Source organism: Astatotilapia calliptera, chromosome 23 (assembly GCF_964374335.1).
Source record: "Astatotilapia calliptera chromosome 23, fAstCal68.1, whole genome shotgun sequence".
In the NCBI taxonomy this organism is placed as follows: Eukaryota; Metazoa; Chordata; class Actinopteri; order Cichliformes; family Cichlidae; genus Astatotilapia; species Astatotilapia calliptera.
The window spans coordinates 11,723,324-11,733,639 of NC_137443.1; the positions used below are offsets into that span (position 1 = coordinate 11,723,324).

The 10,316-nt window shown below is 42.8% G+C and overlaps 1 protein-coding gene across 2 annotated transcripts; it reads left to right on the plus strand.

The window, feature by feature from the left end:
• The first annotated feature begins 471 nt into the window (after positions 1-471).
• Positions 472-10,265, plus strand: plin3 (perilipin 3). 2 transcript variants are annotated; one of them, XM_026158173.2, is made up of 8 exons: positions 472-604; positions 5,134-5,221; positions 5,442-5,637; positions 5,958-6,040; positions 6,476-6,707; positions 7,421-7,770; positions 8,669-8,887; positions 9,627-10,265. In XM_026158173.2, exons 2-8 carry the CDS (start codon positions 5,153-5,155, stop codon positions 9,762-9,764), a joined length of 1,287 nt encoding a protein of 428 aa, XP_026013958.2. In that variant the 5' UTR covers positions 472-604; positions 5,134-5,152; the 3' UTR covers positions 9,765-10,265. The 2 variants fall into 2 exon arrangements, with proteins under 2 accessions (XP_026013958.2, XP_080153440.1); XM_080297314.1 differs by having other exon boundaries at positions 8,672-8,887.
• Positions 10,266-10,316: the final 51 nt, after the last annotated feature.

Sequence of the window (10,316 nt, forward strand, 5' to 3'; positions counted from 1 at the left end):
TGCTGTAGCGAAAAGGAAAGTTTGAAGCCTAATCTTAAAAGCAGAGATAGTGTCTGTCTTAGCAGCCTCGCTTCTGTCAGTCTGCCACAGGGCAGCTGTGGCTACAACTGTAGCTTGCCTCCACCAGTGTGTGAATGTGACAGTGAATGAATAATGGAATTGTAAAGCGCTTTGGGTGCCAGCGCTATATAAATCCAATCATTATTATTATTATTATTATTATTATTATTATTATTATTATTATTATTATTATGAAAGGAGTCTTTTTTATTTTTATTTTATACTTAAACAGTTTATAAACCCCGCTGACCACTGCTCGTTTATCCGTGTAAGCACATCTGTGACACAGAAAAGTCACAGAAATGTTGGAAAGTTCTGGCGCAACACCGTGAGCCCGCGGGGCCGGCAGTGACGGGCACTTCCGTGCTGTGATTTAATTGGCTGAAAGTTTGTAAGCCAGTCTTAGGCTCCGCCTTCCTCCCCTGTGTTGAAGAGTAGCGCAGCAGTGCACTATAAAGGCTCTGAGGCGGGGTGGACCGGGTCACTGACCGGAAGTAACACAGCAGGTCATCACAAGACTGTGAACCGGCAGGCTCCCAGGCAGGTGAGTGGCTCATCCCACAGGTGTGTTCCGTCCTGACAGCAGTCGTAGAGCCATGTTTTTAAGCTGTTTAACCAACTTACTCGTGCGGGTTGCCCAGCTGAGCTTTAGCCTTCGGTCTTACTTCCAGTTAAAGCTGCGGAAACAGCTTTTCTTTTAAAGAGAACCCCATGAAGACGAAAAGCTAAGGCACAGATCGGGAGACTGATTCGGAGAAGCCGTTTGTTTGGTGCTGTGTTAAGTAACGAGTCATAGTTCCTCACATGGGTGAAAGTTCACCGAGTAGAAAGGGGAAGCAATGAAAGACGGACCTGATTAGCTCTGCTGGGAATCATCGTCATGCTGCTCAGAGCCTTTGCTTAAACTAATATTGTGCACTCGGTTACCTAAATCTTTCTTAGCTTCAGAGCCTTTCAAAATCAGGCAATCTGTTGTTGTGAGATTTCATCTCCGGTTGTGGCCTCAGTGTGTGGGCATGTGCTCTGAGTAGTTCAGACAGGTAGTGACTTTTCCCACTCGGATTCATTTTTCAGTGGATATTTTCGGTGGATGGTTTCACAAGATAAAAGCCAGAGCTCAGTAGACCACATTATGTTTCACTTCTTTTAAATCGTCGGGTGACCCCATCAAATAAATCCAGGGACCATTGCAGGGCTCTGACTGCTTTCCAGCCCATGCAAAATAACATTACACATCTGTGTGTCTTTTTTAGGTGGAACTAAAGCATAGATTTCCCTTTAACCTACATAAGTGTCTCAGTAGTTTCCGATAAAGCAAAGTCACCTTTGATATCGAGACTTTGAGTTTTAGCTCTGGCTAATACACAGTAGTTTCCCCATCCCCCTGATGTGGCCCAACACTGCAAGGATGTCACACACAAAGCAGTAGGAAGAGGCTTGATAGGATTTTAATGGCCACTTTACTGGATTCAGTTGTCAGTGAGATGATCATTTTGAGAAGTCTAAAGCAGCCGGTTGTGTTGCATAAAAGCCTTCTTCATAACTTGTACTGTTATCGCAGGTTCATCTCGCACTTGATATCAGGGTGCACAGTGTCAGACTTTGCTTTGTAATAAAACTGGTGAAGATCTCATCAACTGCCACTCAGGAAAAAAAAAAACCGGCGTTGCTCAACCAAGCTGTTGCAATAACGTGTAATTCTGAGTCACGCACAGGCCAGAAAGATCTCTTCTGGATTGCCAGAGCTCACGAAAAACAAAAGTTAAATGATTTTATTCACACTGACATCCAAACTGTGTGAAATGATTGAATAGTAGCTCTATAAAAATGCCAGTCGTGGCTGAGGCTGTTGGATTTGAGGCTCGTCTCTTGCTGATCGCCTCCTCCTGTCAGGTCGATGAAGCCGACCTGAGCACTGACTTCAGGTTGCCGCTGGTTGGCTGCACACCTCAGGATGCTGCTGGCTGTTTCTCCAGCAGGAAGATCTCAGGACTCATGCTTCTCCCATTCATCTGCTTCTGTTGTGTACATCAGGTCATGCATGTCAGACGCTTGTTAACAGCATCCCAGGTAATACAGGTGGAGTCCATTTATGTCTGTATGCCATCTGGCAGAACGCAAGCAGATGCCATCCACATGTTGCAGGCACCAAAGGGAGAAGGGACGGATTTTGCTGCAGATGTTTCTTTCCAACTGGCTAACGGGCCTCTTTCCTCCTTCCTTCTCTTGCTTGTATCTCTTTGTTGTCTTAACTATATGCTTAAGATACAAAGACAGGTATGTGCATGTGCGTGTGCGTGCATATGCACAAAGACAGGTGTGTGTGCATGCATGTGCGCTAATTACCAAACTGAATATCCCCTCGTTGTTCAATGTGATGAGTCTGCCTATTCTGAGGTTTTCCGAGCTCAGGAAGTGTCCTTTGGGGCGAGTGACTACCCACCTAAGAAAATTTGGTCAGAGTACAGTGAAGCTAATGAGATTGTATTACCTCATTAAATAAAACTCAATGCATTTTCTTTAACTTGTAAAGAATATTATTTCTATATGAGACCCTAATTTAAAAATGCAGTACTGTGCAAAAGTCTTGAGCCACCCCCAATTTCTTAAAAAACTAATAATAATATTTCAAGAAAGTATGGCTTTTGGAAACAAAGGTTTTCTTTTTCACTTTATTTCCTTTCCTATTCAGTTCTTGTATCTCACTGTTGAATCTTTTTTGTTTGTTTAGCCACGTAACGTGACCTATGACACATTTGTCCACACATAACAGAAGACTTGGAAACAGGACAAACTTTAAATGGACTCTTCAGGCACTTTGTTACCAACAGCTTGTCCCAAAAAGACATCATTTGGTCCTCTTTTCTTTGGCTAATTGGAGATAATGTATCGGAATTTCAGGAGCAGGACCGCGCCTCCAAACGCGCTCCGTCCGGTTGTCATCTATATAGGTTCCCCCAGTTCTGCAAGCTGTTCATTCTCGTTTACGTGCCCCACCCTCCCTCCCTCCTTGTTCTCAATTATTTAACTTCTTCATTTCTATTTAGTGCATGGGGATCTGCCAGGCCCGGGAGCCACCGCCAGTCCCCTTTGAGGCCTTCCCCAAACCGCAGCTCAATTCATGTCAAACCATTCACTTTTACCTACTAAAACGCTGTCAAACCTAAAATGAGGATGTGGGCCCAGCTAGTGAAAGGAAGGATAAATGAATCGAGATTCCCAAAAAGCTGTTAGGTGAAAACTTGGCATCTTGGTATGATATGTTTACCTAAGAAGTGTGAGGTCTTTTTTTTTTTTAAAAAACAAACAAAAAAACCCCATCTACAGCAGACTAACCATATCTGAAAGTCATGTCATTAATAAACAGGACAAAAAAATTCAGCAAAGACCAGACGGATGATTTGGACCTTCAGCCGATCTATTGTTCACTGACACCTCATCAGAAAATGTCTCGGTGGAAGGGCGGCTGTCAGGAAGCCTTTCTTGATGAAGGGAAACGGGGAGGAAAGGCTGAAGTTTATTCAGCACATCTGGGTAGAAAAACACACAGTGGAACAGTCAGTCATGGATCGGCCTCCCCAGAGCCTGGGCCTCAGCATTATTGAAGCAGTGTGAAGAGAACAAAAGGCAGAAACACCCAAAGAAGAGCTTTGAATGTCCTTCAAGAAGCCTGGAGAACTATTCCTGAAGAGCCTCACAGAGAGCTGCTCAGAGTTCAGACTGAGCTGAAGGATAAAGCTGTGTACACCAAATTTTTCATATACTGTTCCATGTATATTTGCACGAGTTAACACATAATTTTTTGTATTATTATTATTTTTTATGGTGCTTCTGATACAGGTTTTTATAAATCCTAATTCCCACTCCTAGAAGAGACACGGCAGGCTGGCTAGGGTTGAAACGACCTGCAGTGAAACAGAATAAATTGCTGATTAATTTCACAGCGTTGCATGGCCCAGTTAAGTATTACATTTGATCTTCATTTAAGACACTTTTTCATTGTATTCATGTAATATGGTAGTTTTTCACTTGAGTAATTATTTTGGCCTAGTTCTCATTTAAAGAAATATTTGACACCAGCGCAGCACTGCTCGCCGTTTCCCGTTAGATTAATAATATCAGATGTCGTCCATTCTGCCTGCAAGCCGCCACGAGAGCTCGTGAACACTCAGTGCCCTGCGGGACCGCGGTTCGTGCCATTAGTTCTGATTTTCCTCGGACTCTCATCCATATTTTGAAATTATCAGAACTTTCATAACCACAGAGTTCTCTCGCATGATTTATCATCCCTGTTTTCTTTTTATGTTGTCGTCACATTTCCTTCGTTTTGAATGCGAGTGCAAGAAAAATGTGAGGATCCGTGTTCTGTCAGGGAGCTGTGCTCGCACTTAGAAGTCCAAGAATTGAATTAAAGGAATAAGCCCCAGATGATTTTTGTTTCACTCTTTTTAGTAACAACAGGGACTTGCGATGTGTCGTCCAGCCATTTGTACTTTCTTTATTTCTAATACACTTCAAAGCATAAATCATTCTTGGGAGTTTTCCTTTGATGCTGCTGCTGCTGCCAGTGATGTTAGTCATGTTACCCTAACTGCTGTGAAGAGCTGTTAAAATGTCAGGCTTTTATTCTTGCAGTCTTGAATCACATTTTGGCTCAAATCTTTCCTTCAAACACAGATAATCATGGAAGAAGAGCTTAAAAATCATAAGTTCAGTGATTACGTATGCATAATGCTCACGCCTTGACTTAACAAACACCTGTCTCATTAATTCTTGCTTCATACACAGCTTTGTTTTAATGATGCTGGAAGTTGACAAGAAAATACTCACTTCCAAATGTATCAGTTTTTAATGTAGTTTCGTCTGTGTTACATCATAGTGTTGACAAATGAATTTGGCGTGGCTGAGCTGCCTTTCCGCATGCATTAAACTGACAGGACAAAGATTGCTGTGAGATAAAGTATACCAGCTATTTAAACACAGAGTATCATAGAGAAAGCCGTTATTTCATCATGCACAGTGGGCAATGTGAGGCGAGTCTCTGTTTCTGACACTCTGTATTCCACGACACAGATTGAATCCAGCAGTCACAATGGCAGACAGCGGGAAGACTAATGAGAGTGCAGCTCCGGCAGCAGAACCAGCTAATGGAGAGCAGCAGGTGAGGGGCACTGTGACCTGAAATGATCCCTAATGCATAACACGAGTCTACTGTGAACTCATTTGACACTTGATATTTCCCCGTTTTGATCATCTACTCTTGGAAATTAATAATTATTCCTTATTGATTACTAATACAGACCTGAAAAGAGCTGAACTATACTGTACTGTGAGACAGGATTGTGCTTTCAATAACGGCGACGGTTCTATTTTTGTCCTAGACTGTTGTTTCACGAGTGAGCAACTTGCCCTTGGTCAGTTCGGCGTGCGAGGTGGTTTCAAACGCCTACAGTACCACCAAAGACAGCGTTCCCCTACTGAAGGGAGTGATGGATGCAGCCGAGAGCGGGGTCCGGACTCTGGGTGCAGCTGCCACCGCAGGGACCAAACCTCTCTTGAACATGATCGAGCCACAACGTAGGTTCCCATCTCTGCAAATCCGATGTAACGTATGATAATCGCACAAAGATGTACCTCAAACAGATATTTCATGCTGGTTGCGCATTAAAGGTGAGAAGCTGAAGTCAAATCCATTGCTGCCTCAGGGATAGAATGCAATAGAATCATAAGACTGTTTCTTTTATTGTCATGAGAATAAACTTTCCAAATTTTATCGTGGTGTAATTTGAATCTCTGACACTCATCCAGTTCTAGCTGTACTGTAAACCTGACACGATGCCTGTTTTTTACGGAGTGGTATTACTCTCACTGATTCTCGCGTTGTGCACTTGTTGCAGTTGCCTCTGCAAACGAGTACGCTTTGAAAGGATTGGATAAGATGGAAGAAAAGTTGCCTATTCTTCACCAACCAGCAGACAAGGTCAGAATATTTTAATGTAGCATCAAAAAAACCTAACCCTATTGTGCTTAAATGCTGTCATAAAAATCCAAAATGATAGACTTGATAAAGAAAACAGCTCTCTGGCCTCCATGTGCTTGTTTTCTTCGTATTGGTGCATTCTGGATGATTTTGACAATACAGAAAACGCAAAATGCTTCGCTGATCATTGCTCATTTACCTCTTTTCCACTAACGTGTTGTCACTGCTGGCACTAATGCAAACTGAGTAGTGGCAGCATTTTACAGCAGCATGAGCACAGTTTATCAGCTAGCATTAATGATAAACACTGGGGTAATTTCAGAGGAAGAAAGTCGTGGCAGAATTTTATTTATTTATTATAGTCGGCACCAAATCGAGCTCCGGCACCACGTTGGTTTTCAAAAGAAGGTAATTATCTTATCTCGACTTCCTCAGGTGGTGTCAGACACAGTGGGAATGGTGTACCAGTCTGTGGCAGGGGCCAAAGAAGCCGTGGTGGGGGCTGTGATGGGTGGCGTCGAGCTGACCCGGGCAGCAGTCAGCGGAGGAATCAACACAGTCATGGGCACTAGGATGGGCCAGATGGTTAGCAGTGGGATGGGCCTGGCCCTCAGCCGATCCGAGGACTGGGTCGACCAGAACCTACCGCTCACTGAGAGGGAGCTGGGTCAGTAGCTGTGCTAATCACTTCATCGAAAACACTGGGTGGTAATGAACCCGTTTGCCTGTTGTTGAATTATATGAATGTGTCTTGACAGATAAAGGTTTAAAAAATGAATAATTGAGATTATCCCAAAAAATAGGTCACAAAAGCAGGATGAGGTAATCTGGTGAAATGGGGGGGGGTGGTCATCATGACTGTTGAATTCGACCACTGTGACTGAACACGTGGATGGTCGGTGCTATTCATAGAGAGGCAGGGCATTCCAGTGAACTTCCCTTCTGTTAACTTGGCCCAAAAAGTACCTGCAATTTCCAGCACTCGCAGCTTTGACACCTGCTACTGTGATGTCATGTTATCATGACAACCTGCCATACTCCACTGTGGAAGCTGTGAAAGAGCCCCGTCTCTGATTATGGCTATGTGGCACAATTGCAACTGTGGCAGCAGCACAGTTGAAGTTGTTCCTTTAACCATCAAAGTGGCTTTTAATGAAAGCACAGTGATGCAGCGTTATGTCCTTTTGCTTGCACAGAACTGATCAGAGGCTCTGTAGTGGCTCTTAGCAGCAAAGCTTCAAACAGATGGAGGGGAAAAGTGTTTCCATCAGTCATGACATACCCAACACCCTGTGCAATGAAGATGCTACGTATTTTAACGGTCTATTTCTGTTAGTAATGTCAGGGTCACACATCTGATTTAGCACTCGCCTCTTTCAGCTGCTGTGGCCGAACCTGCCAGCAGCGAGGTAGCTACCTCTTCAGACAACCCCAGCTACTTTGTCCGGTTGGGGAAACTCTCCACTAAGGTACAGGAACGAGCTCTTCAGCACTCTTTGGATCGGGCACGTCACTACCGGGACGCAGCCTATGGTACGGTGGCTCAGATTACCATCACTCTAGACCTGCTAGAAAGCGCCCGCGCCAGTCTCGGTTCAGCAGGTAACCAGATAGGAGGAGCCTCTGAGAAACTCCTGCAGCGCTGGACCGAGTGGAAGCAGAAGCACGGAGGACATGATGGGCAGACGGAGTCTGAGCCAGAGCCAGACGGGACCAAAAATGAGTCTGAGGTCAGGACCGAAAGTCTTTGAAACAGATTATTCAGCTGTGTTTTACAGATATATTTCATAGCAGCATTTTTACTTTGACCTCCTAAGACCCGAACTGTTTCATGTCATGCATTTTTAATTTCTTTGCTATTTGGGCTGATTGGAACCTGATGAAGGTAAAAACAAAGAATTGCCTGATTTATTGATATTTTTTTTTAACCTGATTTTTGTTCCTTAGAAAATGAGATCCACATATGAGAACATTTGTTTAAAATTTAGTATTGTGGTCTAGACAACCCAAAATGTGATGTCCACATTTGACCTCTGACCTCTCCTTCAAGGTAAATAGACTGATTTTTGAAGGTTGAAGTGATAATGTATAATGTGTAGAGCCACCTTATGACCTCCTCAAGGTCATAAGGTCAAATTTTCATGTCTTTTGTTTCAAACGGCTTAATTCTTTTGCCCTTTGTTTGTCCTGGCAACATTTACATTTCACATCTGCCTGTCTGTCAAGTTGATCACAGAATGTGTGTGTTAAAGACATTATTGTCAAAAGGAAGGGAATGAGCTGCCTAGTTAATTAGAAATGTATTATATGATATAATCTCTATGAATAATGTCCAGTTACTTGCAGATCAATCCACGATCTGCTCCTAGATAATGTTTGTCTTTACTGCACTAAAAACTTGTTGAAGTACATTTAAAAAGAACAAAGAAACAATATTAATATATCCCCTTAAATAAATGCTGCCCAGAGAGTGAGCTTGCTTGGCATAGGTTCACACTCAGAGCTTTTTATTTACTTTCCACCGTCATTTCCTTCTGTGTCATTGTTGTGCTGTTTACATTTGGACTGTCCCGTTATCTTAGCTTTACATTTTATTCATTTGGTTTTTGTTTCCACTTACGTTCACAGCAGCTTGAAAGGCAGACCCTCTCTATGGTGCGTGGTCTGAGCGACCAGCTGCGGTCGGCGTGTGCCAGCGTGGTTTCAAGTGCTAAAGGTCTGCCGAGCACAGTCCAGGACCAGCTGACCGCGGCTCGACAGTCTGCCGAGGAGCTGTATTCCTCTCTGAGGAACACGAGCACCATCACGCCGGTCCTCCTCGATCGGAGCCGTCATCAGCTGAACCAAGTACGCGTCATGCTTTGCTGTCTTTACTGCTCCAGCTGTGCAGCTGCTTAATTAAATGTAGCTCATAGCTCGAGTTTTTAGTTTCACCCACAGCGCCACCACTCTCCACGTTAGTTCTTGTGTAATGTCACTGGAAAGTCCCATGCACTGCTGATGCTACAACATTCAAGTGTATGTTATACACTTACCAACCACTTTATTAGGTACATCTTGCTACTGCTGTGTTGAACCCGCTTTTTTTTTTTTTTTTTTTTTTTTTTTTGTACAAGGCCTAATTACTGGTATTTGAGTTACTGTTGCTTTCATGTGAGCTCAACACAGTCTGGCAGCAAGGTCAGGTTATTTTCCTGTGACGTCACCAGGCATTTTTATCTGGAGAACTGCTGTCTTACACATTGGATAATATTATTAATTTATTTGTTGGACCATTCTTAATCCTGGATATGGTCGTGTAGGGAAAAGCCCAACAGATCAGCAGTTTCTAATCATCTTTCTTTCCCATTCTGATGCTCAATCTGAACCTCAGCAGGTCATCTTGACCACATCGAAATGCAGAGAGTGGCTTCCATGTAATTGGCTGATTAGCTATTTGCATTAACAATCTGCTAATAAAGTGGCTAGTCAGTGAAACTAATTTGTTTTCAATCTCTGATGGTGCTCAGTATTATTTCAGATCATTTATCCTCTTATTAACTGTACATTTTTATTAAAACTGTACTGTTGTGTGTGTCCATCCCAGGTTCAGAAGTCTGTGGATGGTGTCATGGACTATCTACTGCACAACACGCCGCTCAACTGGCTGGTGGGACCGTTCGCTCCTCAGATCACTGAGCATGCAGAGGGCGACGTGGCAGAGAAGGCCGGACCAAACGAGTAGACGCGAAGACTTCCTGTGCTCCTCTGAGATGATTCAAAGTGGTGTTAGGGGACTATTTCTAGATGTTGATGAACCAGCTCAAAATAGGTGCCATAATATTCATGAAAAACTGTCATCATCATAATTCTATCAGTTTTTGACACTACATTTATCATGCAGAAGTTAAAATCTAAAATGTGGCCTTAGGAAATGATTGTTTTGCACTTTATTATTTATGGTAGATTTGTTGGTTTTTTTTTGTTTTTTTTTTTGTTGTGTTTTGTTAATCTCTGAAAGATTAATGTGTCTTTAAACATTTTTGTTTGGAAGGAATTCAAAACCTTCCCAAAACAAAGTAAAATCTAGTGGCGTATAGGAAAAATAATATAGAAAAGACATGAGGACATCTTGAATCAGATGCATTTAATTTGTTTTCGAATTTTACCTTCAGTATTCTCTTTCTGGAAAGAGTTAATTGTCATTAAACTGATATGTAAATAAATTTCTAACACTGCAGAATCATGAGCGAGTGACTCTTTATTTATGTTTGGAAACAGCCTCACACACAGGTTA